Genomic DNA, 23,660 nt, shown 5'->3' with positions numbered 1-23,660 from the left:
AGGGATGAATACATCATTATTAAAGCTAATTAACTATAGATTCACTATAAGATCACCATAGCCAACTCTATAGTATTACTATAGTAATGTTCTGTAGTGTGTTCCAAAAAACCATAGAAATAATATAGAAAGCACTATAGTGATACTACATAAAACTCAATATCAATCAATCAATCAATGTTTATTTATATAGCCCAATATCACAAATGTTAAATTTGTCTCAGTGGACTTCACAGTTTGTACAGAATATCAGTATGACAATACGACACCCTCTGTCCTTAGACCCTCACATCGTACAAGGAAACACTTCCAGAGAAACCCACAGTTTAAAGGGAAAAATGGGAGAAACCTCGGGGAGAGCAACAGAGGAGGGATCCCTCTCCCAGGACGGACAGACGTGCAATAGATGCCGTGTGTAAATTGAAAAGATAATACATTTGCAACATAGGTAGACCAAATGTTTGGAAATGCATGTGTGTATAATAAGAAGATGAATCCACGAGGATATCCATCCAGGACTTATGATCCAGGACCACAGCCACGACTCAAGATCCAGGACTCGCGATCCATGACACAGGACCGCAGGATCATCCATGACTCCGGATCCCGGCGTATATAGACACCAAAAAGAAAGACATTTGGGGAAGCTGGGTTAATCGGAACATGAGAGTACACAGGTATAGACAGAGAGAAGGAAGAAGTAAGATGTCCCCTGACAAACTAAGCCTATATCAGCAAAACTAGGGGCTGAATCTAATCAGCCCTAACTATAAGCTTTATCAAAAAGGAAGGTCTTAAGCGCACTCTTAAAAACGGATAGGGTGTCTACCGCCCGAACACAAACTGGAAGCTGATTCCACAAAAGTGGAGCTTGATAAGAAAAGGCTCTGGCTCCCATTGTACTTTTAGAGACTCTAGGAACAACCAACAACCCTGCATTCTTGGAACGCAATGCCCTAGTAGGACAGTAGGGTATAATGAGTTCTTTAAGGTAAGATGGCGCCTGCCCATTAAGGGCTTTGTAGGCAAGAAGAAGAATTTTAAATTCTATCCTGTGTTCTATAGGGAGCCAGTGTAAGGCAGCCAGAACAGGAGTAATGTGGTCCCTTTTCCTAACTCTGGTTAGTACACGAGCTGCAGCATTTTGAATCAGCTGAAGCGACTTGACTGACTTCTTGGTACACCCTGATAATAAGGAGTTACAATAATCCAGCCTTGAAGTAACAAATGCATGGACTAGTTTCTCTGCATCGTTTTGAGGCAAGATATGCCTGATTTTTGCAATGTTACGTAGATGGAAGTAGGCGGTCCTTGAAATTGATTTTATGTGGGTGTTAAAGGATAAATCCTGATCAAATATAACACCAAGATTCCTTACAGTCTCACTGGAGGCCAAATTAATGCCATCCATAGTTAATATATCTTTGGATAATTTGTTTCGTAGATTCTTTGGGCCAAGTACAATAACTTCAGTTTTGGTCGTGTTTAACATCAAAAAATGTAAGGTCATCCACGTTTTTAAGTCCTTGAGGCAGTCTTGAATTTTATTTAGATGATTAATTTCATCAGGCTTGATTGATAAATATAGTTGAGTATCATCCGCATAACAATGAAAGTTTACAGAATGATTCCTTATAATATTGCCTCACGGAAGCATATATAGTGTGAACAAAATAGGTCCAAGCACTGAGCCCTGTGGCACTCCATGGCTAACTTTGGTTTGCATGGAAGATTCATCGTTGACACGTACAAACTGAGAGCGTTCAGATAGATAGGACCTAAACCAGCCTAAAGCAGTTCCCTGTATGCCAACTAAGTGCTCTAGTCTTTGCAATAGGATATCATGGTCGATAGTATCAAATGCAGCACTAAGATCGAGCAAGACAAGAATAGAGACAAGTCCCTTGTCAGAGGCTATTAGAATGTCATTTGTGACTTTAACCAGAGCTGTCTCTGTGCTATGTTGTGTTCTAAAGCCAGACTGAAAATCTTCAAATAAATCATAGTTTTTTAAGTAATCACACAGCTGTTTTGCGACTGCTTTCTCAAGAATTTTTGAGAGGAACGGAAGATTAGAAATAGGTCTATAGTTAGCTAAAACCTCTGGATCGAGGTTGTGCTTTTTAAGAAGCGGTTTTATCACTGCTACTTTGAATGATTGTGGAACATAGCCTGATAATAAAGACATATTCATAATATTTAATAAAGAAGTGCTAATTAATGGAAAAACTTATTTTAACAGCTTAGTTGGAATCGGGTCTAAGATACACGTTGATGGTTTAGAAGAGAGAATCATTGAATTTAATTGTTCAAGGTTTATGGCTGAAAAGCCTTCTAGTTTACTATCTAGTGTAATATTAGAACTTATGTTTCCGGGAGCTGTTGATAACACTATACTGGTTAAAGGCAAGAGGTCATTCATTTTGTTTCTAAGAGTAACAATTTTATCGTTAAAAAAGCACATAAAATCATTCCTACTGAGTGCTATGGGAATAGAAGGCTCAGTCGAGCCGTGGCTCTCTGTCAGCCTGGCTACAGTGCTGAAAAGAAATCTTGCATTATTCCTATTCTCATCTATTAATGAAGAGTAGTATGCTGCTCTCGCTTTACGCAGTGCTTTCTTATATTCATTGAGAGTAATTTGCCAAATTAAACGAGATTCTTCAAGTTTAGTGGAACGCCATATCCTTTCAAGTTGTCTCGACTTTTGCTTTATTTTGCGGGTTTGGGCGTTATGCCATGGAGCTAATCTATGTTGTTTTATTTTCTTCTTTTTCAAAGGAGCAACAGAGTCTAATTTTATTCGCAGCGCAACTGTAGCACTATCAACAACATGATCAATTTGGGGTGGTGTAAATTTTTTATAAGTTTCCTCCCCTACATGCAGACATGCTATCGAGTTAAGTATTGGTGGAATCTCTTCCTTAAATTTGGCTATAGCACTAACAGATAGGTTTCTGCTGCAGGAGCTTTTGGCTAATGCTTTGTAGTCTAGTAACAGCACTTCAAAAGTTACTAAGAAATGGTCGGATAAAGCAGGATTATGCGGTTCGACTAATAGTTGCTCAATTTCAATACCATAAGTCAGAACAAGGTCAAGAGTGTGATTATAGCAGTGGGTTGGTTTATTTACACTCCGACAGAAACCAACAGAATCTAATATAGAGTGAAATGCAACAGTAAGGCTATTTTTATCATCGTCAACATGAATATTAAAGTCACCTACGATAATTACTTTATCTGTTTTAAGTACCAAAGCTGATAAAAACTCAGAGAATTCTGATAAGAATTCTGAATAAGGACCTGGTGCACGGTACACTGTAACAAATAAGATTGGCTGCAAAGTTTTCCAGGTCGGATGCGTAAGACTGAAAATGAGGCTTTCAAAGGAGGTATAATTTAATTTTTGTTTAGTATTGATAAGTAAACTTTAGTCAAAGATTGCTGCAACTCCACCTCCTCGGCCCGTGCCTCGGGCAATATGAGTATTGATATGGCTGGGTGGAGTGGTCTCAACCAAGTTTCAGTGAGACAGCATATATCAATATTATAATCGGATATTAAATCATTTACCAGTATTGCTTTAGATGCTAGAGATCTTATGTTTAAGAGACCACATTTAATCTTCCTGTTTTGTTGCACTGTAGTAGTTGTTACATTTACTTTTATTAGGTTATTATGTATGACACCTCTATTTGGTTTTACCTTAAATTGTCCTTGGGCAGACACACACACCGTTAATATTGGGTATTTTATTGGGTTCAGGATTCCTATGGATGACTGCCTAGGAGAGAGCGCAGAGAAGCGTGTAAGACTGCGACTCTGCCTCCTGGTCTCAACTCCAGTTTGTCATGGATTAAGTCCACAGAGCCCTGAAATGTTTCCTATGGTGGCCGAAAAAACCATAGAATTACTACAGGAAACACTATAGTATAACTGTAACTTCACTATAAGATCACCATAGCCAACTCTATAGTATTACTAAAGTAATTCTCTATAGTGTGTCCCAAAACACCATAGAAATACTATAGCAGTTTTTTGTGGTATTTACATAGTAATTCTTAATAGTAATACTATAGTGTTTTTAGGGTCGAGGGGGTGATTTGGGATTGGGCCAGACACAGCCAGCTCCACTCTGTATTTCCTGGTTCCTCCCCTTCAGAGCCACGCTGAGGAGGATGGGTGTAACCAACATGTGGGTAAAGTACGATAGCTGATAGCCACATTCACCGCCCACACACATGCTGTTCAGATAACACATACTCACATAGTTTCAGCTCTCAGGAAGTGAAACTCACACACTCGCTGCTACTGAGAGGTGAGATGGCGCAGAAAGGAGTTCAGCTGGAGAGGGAAACCTTAATATCTTGTCCCATCTGTCTGGATCTACTGAAGGATCCGGTGACCACTTCCTGTGGACACAGCTACTGCATGAAGTGTATTGAAGGCTTCTGGGACGGAGAGGATGAGAAGGAGATCCACAGCTGCCCTCAGTGCAGGCAGAGCTTCACACCGAGGCCTGTCCTGCTGAAGAACACCATGTTAGCAGCTTTAGTGGAGGAGCTGGAGAAGACTGGACTCCAAGCTGCTCCTGCTGATCTCTGCTATGCTGGAGCTGGAGATGTGGCCTGTGATGTCTGCACTGGGAGGAGACTGAGAGCCTGTAAGTCCTGTCTGCAGTGTGTGGCCTCCTACTGTGACCAACACCTCCAGCCTCATTATGAATCACCTGCCTTTGAGAAACACAAGCTGGTGCAGCCCTCCAAGAAGCTCCAGGAGAACATCTGCTCTCGTCACGACGAGGTGATGAAGCTGTTCTGCCGCACTGATCAGCAGAGTATCTGTTCTCTCTGCTCTGTGGACGAACACAAAGGCCACGACACGGTGTCAGCTGCAGCAGAGAGGACTGAGAGGCAGAGAGAGCTGGAGGGGAGTCGACTAAACATCCAGCAGAGAATCCAGGACGGAGAGAAGGAGGTGAAGCTGCTTCAGCAGGAGGTGGAGGCCGTCAATGGCTCTGCTGACAAAGCAGTGGAGGACAGTGAGAAGATGTTCACTGAGCTGATCCGTCTCATGGAGAAAAGAAGCTCTGATGTGAAGCAGCAGCTCAGATCCCAGCAGGAGAGAGAAGTGAGTGGAGTCAGAGAGCTCCAGGAGAAGCTGGAGCAGGAGATCTCTGAGCTGAAGAGGAGAGACGCTGAGCTGAAGCTGCTGTCTCACACAGAGGATCACAACCACTTTCTGCTCAGCTACCCCTCCTCACTGCCAGCCCTCAGTGAAGCTACACACTCCTCCAGCATCAACATCCGTCCTCTGAGATACTTTGAGGACGTGACGGAGGCCCTGTCAGCAGTCAGAGACAAACTACAGGACGTCCTGAGAGAGGAATGGACAAACGTCTCATCGACTGAAGTGGATGTTTTACCGTCAGCAGCAGAGCCCACCACCAGAGCTGGGTTCTTAACATATTCACAGGAGATCACTCTGGATCCAAACACAGCACACACACTGCTGGTATTATCTGAGGGGAGCAGAAAAGCAACACGCATGGAACAACATCAGTCTTATTCTAGTCACCCAGACAGATTCACTGGATGGCCTCAGGTCCTGAGTAGAGAGAGTCTGACTAGACGTTGTTACTGGGAGGTGGAGTGGAGAGGGGGAGGAGTTTCTGTAGCAGTCGCATACAAGAATATCAGCAGAGCAGGAGATAAAAGTGTATTTGGACTCAATGACAAATCTTGGTCCTTAGACTGTTTCCAAAACAGTTATTCATTTCTTTACAACAGAATCAACACTCTCGTCTCAGGTCCTCAGTCCTCCAGAGTAGGAGTGTACCTGGATCACAGAGCAGGTGTTCTGTCCTTCTACAGCGTCTCTGAAACCATGACTCTCCTCCACAGAGTGCAGACCACATTCACTCAGCCGCTGCATGCTGGAGTTAATCTTTATGGTTATGATTATGGAGACACAGCTGAGTTTTGTAAACTCAAATAGCCTGAAGTCATTGGAGGAACTCTTCTACTTCTTAAACTCACCGTGTGTCCATCAGAGCTGATTGTCCATGTCTTCACTGCAGAGACCAGCTGTCAATCAAACATGATGGGCGGGGCTTCAACATCTCCTCACGAGTTGTTCTGTAGATGTTGGACTTTCTTCCGGCTCCTTCCTGTGTCTGGTTAGCCATGGAGGCTGCTCAGGAGGATCCTTGTTCACCTGAACTGATTTGTAAACTTTGCTCTAAATATGTGTTGGATATTTCTTTTAATTCTTGTTGTGGTTTCTCTTGTAGTGCACGAGTCTTCAGAGAGAAAGCAGCAGAGCTTCTTTTATTCTACACATTTTATTCTGGTTCTAAAACAATAGAGATATTTATAATCACATGTATTCTTTTTGACAGATTAAATGTTATTGTTGCTGAATTAACTAAAAAATGAGTTCCCAGATGGTTATAACACTTATTTCATCATCACATGTTTATTTAAAATGATATTACTTCCTGTCATGATCATAATCAATAAGTACCTCATTTATTATTCTCCTGTAAATAGCTTAGAGTCTTTGCTTGGGAAATACATTGTATAATATTACAGTTATTGTTTTGCAGACTAATTGTTGCTGTTGTTGTTGTTGTTGTTGTTGTTGTTGTTGTTGTTGTCCAAATAGAAATTGGGTACTCTGATGTTTTATAGAACATTAATTATCATGATAATAATCAATAAGTAAATCATGTCTGATTCTGTTTGAAATAGCTGAGATGAAACACATTCATGGTGTGGAGAAAGAGAAACTGATCATGAAATCATTGAACAGACTTTACTGATGGGATGTGTGATTAAATGAAATGTTTGGATCATTAATAAAGGTTTGTCTTTCAAAAACAAAAACAGGATGTTCTTCTTGTGTTATGTCCAAGGTGCCATACGAAGCTGATGGAGAACATGTGGAAGTGATCTGAGACTAAATGAAGCTCAGTGCAAGTTCAACCAGGAAGACCGTCTTTACTCATTAATTTACTATTTCCAAGTTACTACTCTCTCTCCTCTCAATAAGTGATCGGGGGCTGAAAGGGTTGTGGCGGATAGTCAGTCTTGAGTACGGTTTCAACTAGAGGCAGTTTCCCGAGTCCTGGTGTTATAATCCCGTTGTAGTGGGCATGATGTTGTTCAGATATTTGAAAACTTCGATCATATCTCCCCTCGCCCTTCTATAATACATGCTCAGGATCTTAGACTTTGCAGTGGTTCTTGATATGGAAGGTCAGGGCTATTCAACTACACATTCAGTTGGGCCAGATTTTATAACTACAAAATTCAGCTGGGCCAGACATTCAGCGGCCTGTAAAAAGCGGGTAGTGACACATTTTAAACCAACACATATTACTGCGATGAAAAACATGCAATTTTTATTCATTGTTCATCTAACAAAGGTAGGTCAAAAAGTGCATAATAACAAACAAATTAGCATTAATTTAACAGAATCTGAAAAAAAAGTGCACAGTTGTAGCATTACATTTGTTTGCTTTAGAAGTCAAATATTCAGGTTATGTTTTTTGAACCAGGCACATCACAAAGTGCATTTACTGAATACAATAATAGGAGTCTTAATAAATGTCCTCACATACAAAAAAAACAGCTAAAGAGCTCCAATGCAACACAAAGCAATACTATTTTTTCACTTTCAAGTAATAACAAAAAAATCATACGTTTTGGTCACATTTGACCCAGACACATTACAAAGTGCATTTAAATGAATACAGAAAGAACTGTCAAACCCTTCAGTGCACAAACCCATAACAAGGGATACGGCGGGTAACTATATGAATGAATACTACACTACACGTCTACTATAGTAAACTAGGTGCTTACTATCACCTCATTTGTGATTTGTCATCGCTGACTTTCTCAATGGGAGAAGGGACATTTTTTGTTTTGAACAAGAGCAGTGATTTTTGGCTCATCGGATGTCAATCCTAAAACATTGGTGAAGAGTGCTGTCAGTCAGGGAGCAGCGAGTGCTACTTTTGATTGAGTTAATGTGTGAAAAGCTTGATTCACATGTGTATGTTGATCCAAACATACTGAGCACACAGATCGCTACTTTCTGAACGTTAGGGAACTGCTGTTTGTTTACATCACTCCAAAGCTTCGCTGGCCCGTTAGTGCGCTGCATGTCAATAAGTTCCAGTGTATATTTCCCCTTGTCGATGCAGGGGACCACTTCCTTTGCTCTGGTTGATACGTCCCCCTCTATGGCAACAGTGAAGGGGTCTCTGGCAAAGCCCATCACCTCTGTGGGCAGAGCAAGTCCATCCAATCGATCGGCAAAGTTCTCTTTCAACCTCGCAATGAAATCTGTCATCCCATCCGTGATTTGTGCCGGAGATGTGATGTGTTTGGGGAGCGTCGGAAAATGCAGCATCCGACCCGTGCTCAAGTCGGTCGCGAAAAAGGTCCAGCTTGACTTGGATCTGCTCCACAAGATAAATGACCGTTTTGTCTCTGTTTACAATTCAGAGTTGAGAGAGACATGTTTTAGAGTTGCTATCATAGGACCACCGTTACTAGCACCACTAGATGCACTTTCAAAAAACGTGCTGCGTTGTGGTTTGGTGGTTTCTATGCAATGCGGAGTGTTGCGTTCATGGTCTGTACTAGTGTAGGAATTTGGCTACGGGAGGCTGGGCCACTCGGGAGTTGGTTCTGAGCCGCATCTGGCCCGCGGGCCGCCAGTTGAATAGGCCTGTGGTAGGTCCTTTAGTTCTGGAACCAGCTTCGTTGCCCTTCTCTGTATTTTCTCAATGAGCTCAGCATCCTTGTTGTGCATGGGGGACCAGGCGGCATTCCCATACTCGAGGAGTGGCCGTGCAAGAGAGGTGTATAAACTACATCAGAGTATTGTACAGATCATCAATAAACAGCAAACTAAACTGCATCCAACAATGATCACTCTCACCTGGGAAATAATGGCAACCGGAATATTGGACATATGAAACATTAAAATTGCCGTTACATTAAGAATAAAAGGAAATAAAGTGAAGCTACGTTAACGAACATTAACGCTTACATTTGACCCGTTTCAAATATTTCATCAAATATTTATCCAATGTTTTTGTTTGGATCAAAGCATCAAAATGACCACTGTTTATATACACACACATAACCAGTGATAGTCATTTAATGAGATGTTTAGCTGACTACTTAACCTACAAAACCGCTCAGAATGATTTATAATGCATGCTATGAGAAAGACCTTAAAGGGGACCTATCATGCAAAATGCACTTTGTGATGTCTTTTATACATAAAGATGTGTCCCCGCTGTGTCGGGGAACTCACGCAGCGTCAGAAAATAAAACCCTCTCTCTTTTCGTCCGTACCCAAATCTCTAAAAACGGGGGAACAACGGAGCTGATCCAGATTTACGTCCGATATGACGTAATATCTGAAATGTGGACCCACGGCCCTATCAGAAACGTTGCTATCAGAAACAATGCCCGACTGTTCTGGACGTAATATGGTCGGTGTTTACATTAGCATCGCTAACACTCAGAGCTAACCTGTACTGGAGAGCATGTGTGTGAAGAAGCAGGAAGTAAAAAGGAACTCACCTTGTGGTATAACCGGCAAGAGAGAAAGCCTTTGAGCTCCATACTGTTTCAGAGATAATCCTTGATAATCCATGATATGGCGTTTCATCACGGCAGTATTTAGTTTAGACAGTAGCTGCCGGGTCCCGCATGAGCTCAGACCCCTCCTTTTTTATTTTGTATCAATTCTTTAATTTTTTTAAGCTTTATACCCAAATCAGCACTTTTGAAACAGGAAGTGAAATAGAGGGATATGAGGCATGGCTAGAATGGGTGATCATTCTTTATTAAGTACATCATGTATTGCAATAAGTTGTTGCTCTCTATATTTCACTTGATCCAATATTAATTTGGAAACCTTTTAAAATATGTTTAGATTGGAAAATAGCGCCAGATCCCACAGAGGCAGCAAAGATGTTTAAAGAAGACATTTTAAGCCAGCATGCAACTGGAAAATCCTTGTGTCTTATATGGATCTTGGAGACAGTGCAGAGGAAAGGGAAAGAGCAGTCCTTACTTTTTATAAGAAGGCAAATGTTGAGTGGGCGTGCCCCTTGACATGCACACTTAAGGGTAATTCGGTTACAAACAAAACCTAAGATAAAAGAATGAACAAACCATATTTGCGTTAAACTGATGTCTGTAGTGTGTGTTTACATTTTTCAGGAGATCCAGCAATTGGTGATGGTGTGACTCGGCATTTCTTTGGAACCATCATGTCAAAACTTCAGGCTGGTTTTGAGATGAAGTTTGGTAAGTAAATATTTACTATGGCTGATCGCTGGGTCTCAGCCACTAAGTTATGTGTGTTTTTGTACCAGTTCAGGCTGAAAACAGACCTGTCCCTTAACCCCAGAAAACAAAACGTATTCCTAAAACCTGATGTGAACATGTAGGTTTCTACAGGATCAACCAGTATCCAGTGGCGGTTTGATCATTCCTTGACTAATGCTGTGTGATAGTTGAATATCTATGTCCTTTACTTTACTTCAATTTACTTTGACTGTTTTCCTATATTTGAAGTGCCTGGAGGAACTCTTCTTTTTGAAGGGGAACAAGATCATCTGATTCCCTCCACCTCTCATCTCCTTTTGGAAAGAGACTTCTTTGTTGTTGCTGGCCGAATGATTGGACATTCATTCCTCCATGATGGGCCATGCCTAGGAGGACTGAGCCCAGCTATCCTGCATGTGCTCTTTGGTGGATCCCCGGAAGAAGCCACAATAGATATTAAGGACTGTGTTGACCTTGATATCCGTGAGACAATCAAGTTGGTATGTTCCATTTTTTTCTAACCTATTTTATTATTCAACCTTTGGATATTATTTATTTAGCTGATCTACTTTCAGATACTGTTAACATCATGTGGCTACACTTTGCACCAGCAGGGGGCACTGAAGCATTATTAAACACCATACACTGATATATTAAATATCATTAGAACACTTACAGATGTCCTCCTATAAGATGTTTTTTGACAAAACATAGCTTTTACAGGTTACCAACTACTAACATGCTGATTATAAGTTAAATGGGTGTGTTGTTTGAGCACAGGGCTGAAGTCGAATAGTCCATTTAGCTTAGGAACCTTCCTAACGGAGTGAAATGACCCGGAAGTCCCTCAGTGGCAGCCATGATAAGTGCCGTTCGAATTCTCTAGAATGATAGGAAAGGAGGTTTCAAACTTCCTTTATAACCTCCTTCAGCTTAGGAACCACTGAACCTCCCTAACCGAAAGGAGAGGAGAAAATGCTGCCCCACAATGCCTTGCAGCCGCAGCATTTGACGTCACAAAATAGTCGGCCGTTCACGGACACAAACGATTATGACGGAGAAATTATATCATGAAAGTTACGGTGCTTATTAAGCATTTTAAAACGTATGTGGTAAGTTGCCAAAGTTCTTTGTTTTGAACATTCATCAGTATTATAATCAAAACGAGAAATATGAACGTTAGTTTTTAATGAAATGATCAAATAAAGTCAACATTTCACTGAGCTGTGTGGGGGTTGTTCAACTTTTAAAAGATGTTTGAATGGTGATGTACACAGTGATAGATGTTAAGGACTAACGTTTATAATAAATACATTTGTATTTATTTTAAGATCTTTTCATAGTTCATACAATCATACGTATTGGGATCATTTGTATTAATGTGGACCGGAGGGAGAGGGTGACGAGCATAAGTTTCACTTTTTTATTTCAATTCCAATTTTGGTCATGAAGAATATCTTTCCCTGTTGTTCATAAAGCATAAGGGTCATTCCAGAATTGGAGGACAATTTAGACACCTTTTTTTTCAAAAAATGAACCTTTTATTTTATTTTATTTTTTTATGTATTTAGGAAAAACAGATAATAAACCATCAAAAAAAGTGATTTGCCCAGCTTGGCATCAAATGTATATTTTCCAATGAAGAATTACCCCTGTTACTCTAATTATAGTAACAGGGTTGAAAATCAATTCTAATTTAAGCTTTAACCTCAGGAATTATCGCTAGATGTAGCGATGCTACTTTCAAGGCAAGGACAAACTTGGATATCTAATGCAAGAAAGATAACTTTGAAATTAATATAGTTTATTCTGATAATATTGTAACAGGGTTGAGTGGGTCAGAGTGCCACACTCTTTTAAGACTGAAAAGATTGTAAAAATATGAAAAATAAAAGAGAGGACTTAGTTTTGGTCTACCCATGGCACTAGCATGCTTGCTGATGTCACTTCCTGTGTGTCATCTGATTTACAGTTTTTTCACTTCCTGTGCCAATCTAAAAAGGTTTGGGTAACAGGGTTGAACGCATGTTGAGGTACACACCTTCTGTGCAAAATTACTGTTATTTAAAATATGTTTATGATTTAACAAATAGATTTGACCATTACAAGAGACATATATCAATAGAATAATACCAAAAAAAGTAAATAAAATCCCTGTTTTAAATGTTATATTTGACATGCAAGTTGGTCACCAGGAAGCGGGGACAAGAGAAAAATGCAATTTTAGGGGATGTTCGAGAGCTATTTGATAATTTAAATAATATTTTGAAACCACTTTTTCTACAATGTTATACACATTTTGTCTCAAGACAAGTATGTTTAACACAACAAGTGCATTTTTTAGCATTTTGGGCATGGATTATTAGATTTTTTATATGGGGGACATGAAATGTCCTCCAATTCTGGAATGACCCATAAAGCAACAGCATCAGAGCACGGTGCAGAGTCTCTAGATGAGTCCGTCGTTCTTATACATCCATGTTGTCGTCCGCTGTATAGAACACTGTAGTTTCCATAGTTTCCCCACAGCAGCCGACGCACACAATGACGTCCGCTGGCGCATCATAAACACGTTGGATAGTGAAAGTGCAGTCGGATTCTCTAAAGTACTGCAGTCTCTTCTCCTAAATCCTTTTGAATTCTCCTATCCACTATCCCTTAACCCCGTGACGTTTCACTCAGAGGTCAAGGAATAGGAGATAGGGTTAGAATTTAGGAGCTGATTTTTGAACTATCCGAACGCAACCCAGGTGTTATCAACTTCTAATTGATGGGTTGTCTTATGTTGTATCAAAGTTCAAGTATTGAGAAATTAACGATTCTTATCAAATTCATTCTACTTGCCATTATTAGCTGGAGGGAACAGCAGAATTATCATCAGGAGAAAAATACTCATCAATGAGTTGGCACTGTCCTGGGATTTGCCTCTAGTCACATGTGACAACAGGAGATGGCTATTTGATAAACTGATCCTCCATGCTGTGAGTATTCTGTACTTAACACACGTCATGTGAGTCAGACTGACTAATCACAGTTGAAGTTTTGAAGTAGGACCTAATTTTGGCATTTCACATTTGAGCTTTTTTGTTAAATACATATTTGGATGTTAGTGTATTAAAACATGCTTATTGGGCTGTTAGATAAATCAGGCTGCTTTGCTTTTCTACAGTGATGTAAATATTGTGCAGGTCCTTGGAAGAACCTCCAGACAAGTCTAGGAGTTACGAAGGGGTTTAAAAGAGACACTGATCTGACCTCTGCTCTCGGAGAGGAAAGACACGATTCCCCTTCTCTTTCCAAGAGCATCTGATTTGCACACCACGGGTAAGTGATCTCATGCTGCTCAGTCAAATCCTTCCTCCTAACTCACAGGAGTTAGAAATTGGGTTTATTTACTACTCTCAGACCTCCATTGCTTTAAGTTTATTATAACAAACATTCACCTACGCAAACATATTTTTAAATGAAATGATGCTACTTGCTGCTTAAAAGGAGCTAAACCAATAGAAAAACGGTATCTTTAGACTGCTCTGCTACACAGCAAGACCTGCAGCTTCTTGTATGTTCTGTTTATTATTGTGCTTTCACTGGGCTCCTTTCAAAACTAAATCTGTGAGATGGTGTTGGAGAAGATAAACTGGCCCACACAGGATGAGGATGAAGACAGTGAAGTCTCTTTGGAGGATTCCTGTAGGCTCACAGGATTCCTGCGCACATTTATTGAGATGGGTAAAACAACGTCTTCAAGCTTTGTTTCCTGAAAGTTAGTCATTATTATAACGAAAGCTGCGCTTCCTCTGTTTTTATGTTTAACCGTGGATTTTCAGCTACAGTAACAATCCAAGGCGTAATTTAAGTAACATTATTGTTATTTAACTATTAACTGAAATCAATTATAATAAAATGAATGTATTCTGTTGTATAAAGCATCTCCCCATATCCTTGGGAGACTTGTACATTAACTGTTGTGGTTCAATATTAATGTAAGGTTCTCTTGACTGGAAAATACATTCAAAATCCAAGTTCCAACAGTAATTTGCCCAGTCATGCAACGTGCTGGGACTTCCACTAAATAGATGTTTGAAAAATATTGTTATCCTTCTTGTCAAATTATACAGTTGGTGTCATAATTATAGTGTTTGTATTATAGAAATATAACTTTTTTTATTTCTATGGTTTTATCTCACGGAAGACGAACAAAAATAAGACAACAAAATTAATAACGGCTAAATAGCTAAAAACATATAGTTGACATTGCAATCTTTACCAAAGACTTAATTTGATAAAAGTTTGACTTGAAGTTTCAGGTACCTTTGATTATGGACACTCCTGCCGGCGATGTGTGAATTCCTGTTCTCTCCTCGGTTTGCCACCATGTAGCGTCAACATTTTCTCCACCTTTATCTGACCTCACACGTGATGGCACACCGTAGACCAGGGATGGGCAACTTTGAGGATAGTGAGGGCCAAAAAAAAATGTCCTCACTACCAGAGGGCCACTTCGTGACCATTCACTTCCATCGGCAGGATACTATATCCACAACATTTAAATAGCCAACTTTAGCTACTAATTTAATGAAAATAACTAAATATGTATAGGCAATAAATGTTTATTGTACCAAACACCAACACTGAGTTTAACAACGAATATTCATCTTTGTATTGTGTTTCTATGCTTCCCTCACATTCCATACATAAAACCAAGAACATATGCATTTTTCTGAACTTCACCCACAGCTGGATCAGTAAGCTATACTCTTAATGAGATACTTGTGGCCTCTCCTGCTGCTGCACAATAGACTGAATGTCAATCTCAACATTTGTACATCCGATTTGCATGAGATGGAACAGTGTCTCATCTGTCAGTCTGTTTCTCTCCCTTGACTTGATGTGCTTCATCATAGAGAAGTTGCTCTCGCAGATGTAAGTGCTGCCAAACATGCTGGCCATTGAGAGCGCAAAATCCCTGAGGAGTGGAAAGCGGGACTCGGGTAGCAGTCTCCAAAAGGAAATTCCCCTCTCCTGGCGCTTTGCTAGAAAGGGGTCTGACTGTAGTTCGCACATTTCAAGCTGCAACTCAGGGGGCTGCTCGATGATTGTAGCCGAGAGGGGGTTAGTGAATAACTCGATGCATGGCTGCATGGTGTGGAAATCTTGAAAGCGCTTCTTAAACTGCTGCTGCAGTGCTTCTATGTCGGCTCTGTACTTGGGTAATGTTTTCTCACATTCGGGGGCATCTTTGCGCATCTCTTCACATGACGGGAAGTGCGCCAGATTAGGACGGTCGGCTGAAAATCTGTCTTTAAACAGAGTCAGTTTAGTAACAAATGCGTTCATGTGCGCATATAGATCCGACACGGTTTGGCATCTTCCCTGTAACCGCATATTCAGGTGATTAAGATGCGAGGTAATGTCCATAAGGAAAGCCATGTCGAGAAGAAAATCTGTATTCCTGAGTTTTGCGCAGTACGCACTTGTATCACATTGGATGGTGTCCTCCAAGAACACAGGGATTTCTGCGCGTAGCGCAAAAAACCTCTCCAAGCATTTTCCACGGCTCATCCACCTTATCTCTGTGTGCATCTGTAAATCACCGTACGCGGCGTTCACTTCATCCAAAAAGGCTATAAACTTCCTGTGATTGAGAGACCGGTTCCCTCCTCGAATGAGATTAGTAGTCTTGGTAACTAAATCCATGACATGGCTAACGTTCGTTGATTTGGCACACAGAGCCTCCTGCAATATCAAAACGAAATTTGATTTAGCCTGATTTTTTTTTTACAAAGAATGCCCACATTCAAAACCATTAGAATAGCTAACAATAATGTTACCCACCTGATGTATGATGCAGTGCAGTATTGGACAGTCAACGCCACTCTGGCGGAGGAGGCCGGCGAATCCAGTGCGCTTTCCTTGCATTGCTGGCGCACCATCGGTAACAACAGCTGAGAGCTTGTGAAATCCTCCGTGCGCACTTACAACATTTTCAACAGCGGCGAAAATATCTTGTCCTTTGGTAGTGCCATGCAAAGAAGCCAGTTTCAATAACTCCTCGTGCACTTCAAAGGAACTGTTAATGGCCCGTGTGTAGATGAGAAGCTGGCTCACATCAGTCACATCAGTGCTCTCATCCAACGCTAAGGAAAAGTATGCACAGTCATGCATGACTTGTTTTACCTTTTGTTCGACATGATTTTGTATATCAAATATTCTTCGTGTCACTGTCCGACGGGACAAAGAGACGGTTTCAAAGTTTTTAGCCATGTTGTCATCTCCGAATGCTTTAGCCATCTGGACTGCACAACTCTTCACCATTTCGCCGTCAGACAGGGGCTTCTTAGCTTTAGCAAGCTCAAGGGAAACGGCATAAGACGCCGTGAGAGACGATTGCTGTGTAGTCGTGGCTCTGGTAAAAAAGTTCTGCTGCTTTTCATATTTGTCTTTATGGGTGCTGTTGTAGTGGCGACTTAAATTGTAGTCCTTCATTGCCGATTTAGTTTCAAGACACACCAAACACATAGGTTTGCCTTTGAATTCTGTAAACAGATAATCTATTTCCCATTTTGGCTGAAAGAGACGGTTTTCTAGGTCCAGTTTTCTTTTTTGGGCGCTCATGTTTCTTTTCCCGCTAACGGAGGAAAGCCGCGAGGTAAACAGAAGACAATATACACTTGGCTGCAGGCCTCATGAATTTGGGGGGAGCGCCCTCTAGCGGTGAATATTATTAATTACAAGTGGGGTCTGGTTCAAATGATTAGCTTGTTTACAACTGTGAAACCAATATATTTTTGTAAATTGACTCGCGGGCCGCACAAAGTGAGGGCGGTGGCCACATGCGGCCCGCGGGCCGCCAGTTGCCCATCCCTGCCGTAGACCATACTTGTCAACCCTCCCGATTTTCGCGGGAGACTCCCGATTTCATTGCCCTCTCCCGGTTTCCTCCCGGGGTCGTATTTCTCCCGCATTTCTCCCAGTTTCTGACAAAATCAGATTTACACACACGACTGTTTCCATTCTGACTTTAATACAGCTCCACCATTGTTTGGTTTCCATGGTAACACGTCTCTTTAGTAGCGCGCGCAACTCAAAGTCTGACAGGGTGAGGCAGATATAGTCACAGAAAACAGAACAAGGATCGACAACTACTCTACTCTCTGCTCACTCCTTTCCTGCCCACACATATGCTCCATTAGGACGGTGGCAAGGCAGTGCACTTACATATAAGCATGTTAATGTTAATCTAACAGCTCCGGCGATTCCCCCCCCCCCCCCCATTTTGCATTTTGAAATGCTCCCGATTTCTGAGGTCTAAAGGTTGGCAAGTATGCCGTAGACATTGGCGGCTTCCAAAAAGCTTCTTAAAACTGTTGCTGCCCGATTGTTGGTGGCAGCACTCAAGTACACGATGAGACGATGAGCCGTCAATACCACCATGCACAACAAAACGCCACCTAAAGGGATATGTATAGGCACACATTAAGGTCAATCCACTAATGTATGTACAGACATTTACACATTTAAAAGGCCTTATCCTACTAAAAGTTATAATTACAAAACATAAATCATCTTCATTTTCATAGTAAAACTAATTTGCATGCAGAGGAATTTGGTGCAATTAATAATTTGATACATTTATATTTTATTTATATTTCTTCTTGCTGTGTTTTAACTTGTTATGTCTACAGAATATTGTATGTTGCATTGTTAGAGGAGACTTCAGATTTTCATTACCAACCAATACAAAAAGCTATCATGCATATAAAGCCTTTTAGTCTTGAAGACTGGTTTGCATTGAAGCTGATTGATTAGAACACTTTAGATGGGCCCATCTTTTCTAACTGTAGTGAAGTGGATGTTTGAGCAATGCTTGAGAGTGTTAATGATTATACTATATGAGTTTATGATTGCCGTCGATGTGCCATAAACTGTTCGGTGCTGGGACAAAGTACTTCCTGCGCCTTCTTGGGTTCAGCTGCAGAGTGCGAATCAAAACTCCACCTGGATCAACGCTCAATCAAAACACATCAGAATGAGTGTGTTGCTCTGTGCTAACCTGCATTGAGAGATTTAGGTGTCATCTGAAACAAATTAGCTGGTCTCTTAAACCTCATTGCTGTTATTAGGCCTACATCATGTCTGAGGTAATGGTACCTTTGCTTTGTATACAAAGCATGTTTGTATCTGTGCCCCGACACATGTCTATCTGATGTATTGGTTTCAACATATAAATTGCCTATTCCCATTTTAATAAATCTGTAAACAATCTATAAACAAGTAGGCTAATTTGGATGGAGGAAGTGTAGGCTAATGAAACTGTATCATTACTAAACACAAGTTAATACGTCTAACAAATGTGTACACTGATATAGCCTATACGCCAAAACAATAAAAGTAAGGAAAACCAGACAAAAAACGTGAATGCGGATTAAACCTACCGTATCCCGTTCTGTGTCATCCTCCGACAAATTCTTCTTTCGCACACCCCAAACACCTGCGCGATGTCCCCAGCGGTGTGCCCCCAACGAAGATGTGCTTCAATAACGTTTGGGGGCAACATGTAAGATGGACGCCCAAGGGTCGCCTCCTCTGTTTCCGAGAGGATTTCAAGTTGGCGGGCAACCTCTTGAAGACTCTCAAACACAGCTGGGTTAAATCCACATCCATGTCGAGCTGAGCCAAGTCCTCTATACATCGTTGCACACGAAACTGGACATAGTCTTTTGGTTCTCCGTTCTCTAAATGGTCCGCTAATGATCGTAAATGATCTCCAATGGCTCTTAAACCAATATCCATAAATAATCCTTACAACTGTGGATAAAGTATGGATGTATAAAGTTAAGGGCTAAACAGTAAAGCTCCTGCATTCGAATCAGCGCGGTTAGCCAGGCGTTAGTACACTCTAAAAACAAATGCCTTGGCTCAACAAAGAAAATCAACGCAACAGTTTGCATCGATGTTTATTGAGTTAAGACAACTTCTATGAAATTGTCTTAAAGCAACAAAGTTATTTGAGTTAGGGGAGAAGGCTTTTCCTCTACAATCAGAGGAGTCTTTAATTACCACTTACTTAATAATTGGTAGCATAAACACAAGTTTTGAAGTTGATTACTCAAAAGATTAAGTTGTTCCGACTAGTTTTACCACATGATTTAAAAGGGATTTTAAGTTGTATGTACTTGATTACCATCATTGTGAACACACATTTTTAAGTTGACAACCATTTATAAATTAAGTTGCTCCAAATATATTTTATTCAATCGTTTTTTTTCTTAGCTTTTTCATGTTTTGCCTTTTAAAGAAATAAATAAATTGATTCCACAACAAAAATATTCGGCAATTCACTTTTTATTTTGAACTGCAGTTGTTTATTTCAACACATGATGTTTCAATCAGGAGAGAATTCATTTAGTTTGAACATTTATTGACACATGCCATATGATAAGGTGCATGGACACCTGAAATCACAGCTGACTGCAGGAGAGAGGAGAACCACTTTATAGTTTGGCTGCAGCACGTTGATTGGCTGCTGGAGAATGAGGTGAAATGTAATAGGTTAAAGAGAACGCCTGTGATGAGCTGATTATATGCAGCTGCGGAGTGAATGTATATACACCCAGTCTTCCTGAAAGAACTTGCGCTGAGCTTCATTTAAATCTTGAAAAAAAGATAAATAACACAAATTTAAATTACCCCACAAATAATAAATAAACACATTAGCCATGTTACCATGGGAAATGGGGACACAGCAAATACATGCTGCCATCACAACGAAGTTAGAGGCCTTTGCATATTTAAAACCAATGCCAAATATGTAAAATCTGTAAAGTTTTTGTAAAGCTACAGAAACAAACTCTCAATGGCCCCAATCTGCAGATCACACACATCAATTTAACAAAAGATGTAACAAAGATGTTTACACTGCCGACAGTCATTATTTCAAACAGTATGAACACATTCAACGCAGAATGCTTGCTCATTCATTTGTTTCCCTCGACCACGATGGTTGCCATCGTATGGTCAGATCCTGGGGTGCTTGGTCACTAGTATTTAACTCCCTTCAGATTTTGTAAGTTTATCAAATTATTTTACAAATGAAGAGGAGGTTGTAACCGAGGCTCTGTGTAGGTCAGAGTCTGATAAGCCCTCCCTCTTCTTCCTGCTCTCAGAAACACAGCCAGCTCCACTCTGTGTTTCCTGGTTCCTCCCCTTCAGAGCCACACTGAGGAGGAGGGGTGTAACCAACATGTGGGTAAAGTACGAGACCTGATAGCCACATTCACCGCCCACACACATGTTGTTCAGATAACCTGTCACATAGTTTCAGCTCTCAGGAAGTGAAACTCACACACTCGCTGCTACTGAAAGGTGAGATGGCGCAGAAAGGAGTTCAGCTGAAGAGGGAAACCTTAAGATCTTGTCCCATCTGTCTGGATCTACTGAAGGATCCGGTGACCACTTCCTGTGGACACAGCTACTGCATGAAGTGTATTGAAGGTTTCTGGGACGGAGAGGATGAGAAGGAGATCCACAGCTGCCCTCAGTGCAGGCAGAGCTTCACACCGAGGCCTGTCCTGCTGAAAAACACCATGTTAGCAGCTTTAGTGGAGGAGCTGGAGAAGACTGGACTCCAAGCTGCTCCTGCTGATCTCTGCTATGCTGGAGCTGGAGATGTGGCCTGTGATGTCTGTACTGGGAGGAGACTGAGAGCCTGTAAGTCCTGTCTGCAGTGTGTGGCCTCTTACTGTGACCAACACCTCCAGCCTCATTATGAATCACCTGCCTTTGAGAAACACAAGCTGGTGGAGCCCTCCAAGAAGCTCCAGGAGAACATCTGTTCTCGTCACGACGAGGTGATGAAGATGTTCTGCCGCACTGATCAGCAGAGTATCTGTTATCTCTGCTCTGTGGACGAACACAAAGGCCACGACACGGTGTCTGCTGCAGCAGAGAGGACTGAGAGGCAGAGAGAGCTGGAGGGGAGTCGACTAAACATCCAGCAGAGAATCCAGGACGGAGAGAAGGAGGTGAAGCTGCTTCAGCAGGAGGTGGAGGTCGTCAATGGCTCTGCTGAGAAAGCAGTGGAGGACAGTGAGAAGATGTTCACTGAGCTGATCCGTCTCATGGAGAAAAGAAGCTCTGATGTGAAGCAGCAGCTCAGATCCCAGCAGGAGAGAGAAGTGAGTGGAGTCAGAGAGCTCCAGGAGAAGCTGGAGCAGGAGATCTCTGAGCTGAAGAGGAGAGACGCTGAGCTGAAGCTGCTGTCTCACACAGAGGACCACAACCAGTTTCTGCTCAGCTACCCCTCCTCACTGTCAGCCCTCAGTGAAGCTACACACTCCTCCAGCATCAACATCCGTCCTCTGAGATACTTTGAGGACGTGACGGAGGCCCTGTCAGCAGTCAGAGACAAACTACAGGACGTCCTGAGAGAGGAATGGACAAACGTCTCACCGACTAAAGTGGAGGTTTTACTGTCAGCAGCAGAGCCCACCACCAGAGCTGGGTTCTTAACATATTCACAGGAGATCACTCTGGATCCAAACACAGCACACATACGGGTGGTATTATCTGAGGGGAGCAGAAAAGCAACACGCATGGGACAACAGTGTTATTCTAGTCACCCAGACAGATTCACTGGATGTTCTCAGGTCCTGAGTAGAGAGAGTCTGACTGGACGTTGTTACTGGGAGGTGGAGTGGAGAGGGAAAGGAGTTTCTGTAGCAGTCGCATACAAGAATATCAGCAGAGCAGGGGAAAGTTTATTTGGATACAATGACAAATCTTGGTCCTTAGATTGTAACCAAAACAGTTATTCATTTAGTTACAACAGAATCAAAACTCCCGTCTCAGGTCCTCCGTCCTTCAGAGTAGGAGTGTACCTGGATCACAGAGCAGGTGTTCTGTCCTTCTACAGCGTCTCTGAAACCATGACTCTCCTCCACAGAGTGCAGACCACATTCACTCAGCCGATACATGCTGGGGTTTATCTTCATGGTTATGAATATGGAACCACTGCTGAGTTTTGTAAACTCAAATAGCCTGAAGTCATTGGAGGAACTCTTCTACTTCTTAAACTCACCGTGTGTCCATCAGAGCTGATTGTCCATGTCTTCACTGCAGAGATCAGCTGTCAATCAAACATGATGGGCGGGGCTTCAACATCTTCTCACGAGTTGTTCTGTAGATGTTGGACATTCTTCCGGCTCCTTCCTGTGTCTGGTTAGCCATGGAGGCTGCTCAGGAGGATCCTTGTTCACCTGAACTGATTTGTAAACTTTGCTCTAAATATGTGTTGGATATTTCTTTTGATTCTTGTTGTTGTTTCTCTTGTAGTGCACGAGTCTTCAGAGAGAAAGCAGCAGAGCTTCTTTTATTCTACACATTTTATTCTGGTTCTAAAACAATCGAGACATTTATAATCACATGTATTCTTTTTGACAGATTAAATGTTATTGTTGCTGAATTAACTAAAAAATGAGTTCCCAGATGGTTATAACACTTATTTCATCATCACATGTTTATTTAAAATGATATTACTTTCTGTCATGATCATAATCAATAAGTACATCATTCATTATTCTCCTGTAAATAGCTTAGAGTCTTTGCTTGGGAAATACATTGTATAATATTACAGTTATTGTTTTGCAGACTAATTGCTGTTGTTGTTGTTGTTGTTGTTGTTGTTGTTGTTGTTATCCAAATAGAAAGTGGGTACTCTGATGTTTTATAGAACATACATTATGATGATAATAATCAATAAGGTGATCATGTCTGATTCTGTTTGAAATAGCTGAGATGAAACACATTCATGGTGTGGAGAAAGAGAAACTGATCATGAAATCATTGAACACACTTTACTGATGGGATGTGTGATTAAATGAAATGTTTGGATCATTAATAAAGGTTTGTCTTTCAAAAACAAAAACAGGATGTTCTTCTTGTGTTATGTCCAAGGTGCCATACGAAGCTGATGGAGAACATGTGGAAGTGATCTGAGACTAAATGAAGCTCAGTGCAAGTTCAACCAGGAAGACCGTCTTTACTCATTCATTTACTATTTCCATGTTACTACTCTCCCTCCTCTCAATAATTGATCGGGCTCTCCCCAGCTAACCAATCAATTCGCTCTATTCCCAAGAGCCTATCATAGCGCTCTGCTAACCCTTTTTAAATCTGCTCTCCCCCCTCTGACAGCGGTCATTTCAGGTGACTCAACGCAACCCCCCTCCATTCCTTTTCACCTCCTGTCCCTCTGAATCCAGGGTCAAGCTAAGCCCCTCCCCTTCAGACCGACCCCAA

General features: G+C 41.3%; 2 protein-coding genes across 2 annotated transcripts; both read left to right on the top strand.

The window, feature by feature from the left end:
- Nucleotides 1-3,567: 3,567 nt before the first annotated feature.
- Nucleotides 3,568-7,020, top strand: LOC307013646 (tripartite motif-containing protein 16-like). The gene has a single exon (XM_079641112.1). The coding sequence runs from the start codon at nt 4,324-4,326 to the stop codon at nt 5,995-5,997; it is 1,674 nt and encodes a 557-aa protein (XP_079497238.1). The 5' UTR covers nt 3,568-4,323; the 3' UTR covers nt 5,998-7,020.
- Nucleotides 7,021-20,724: 13,704 nt separating this feature from the next.
- On the top strand, nt 20,725-23,660 carry LOC307013653 (tripartite motif-containing protein 16-like). Its single transcript, XM_079641123.1, has one exon. It carries the CDS (start codon nt 20,732-20,734, stop codon nt 22,397-22,399), a length of 1,668 nt encoding a protein of 555 aa, XP_079497249.1. The 5' UTR covers nt 20,725-20,731; the 3' UTR covers nt 22,400-23,660.

The sequence above is a fragment of the Notothenia rossii genome, assembly GCF_949606895.1.
Source record: "Notothenia rossii genome assembly, chromosome: 1".
Taxonomy (NCBI): domain Eukaryota; kingdom Metazoa; phylum Chordata; class Actinopteri; order Perciformes; family Nototheniidae; genus Notothenia; species Notothenia rossii.
This window is presented reverse-complemented; position numbering and strand designations above follow the sequence as displayed.

Bases quoted from the DNA above. Each gene is read 5' to 3' on its own strand.
- LOC307013646 (XM_079641112.1), top strand. From the start codon at position 4,324: ATGGCGCAGAAAGGAGTTCAGCTGGAGAGGGAAACCTTAATATCTTGT.
- LOC307013653 (XM_079641123.1), top strand. From the start codon at position 20,732: ATGGCGCAGAAAGGAGTTCAGCTGAAGAGGGAAACCTTAAGATCTTGT.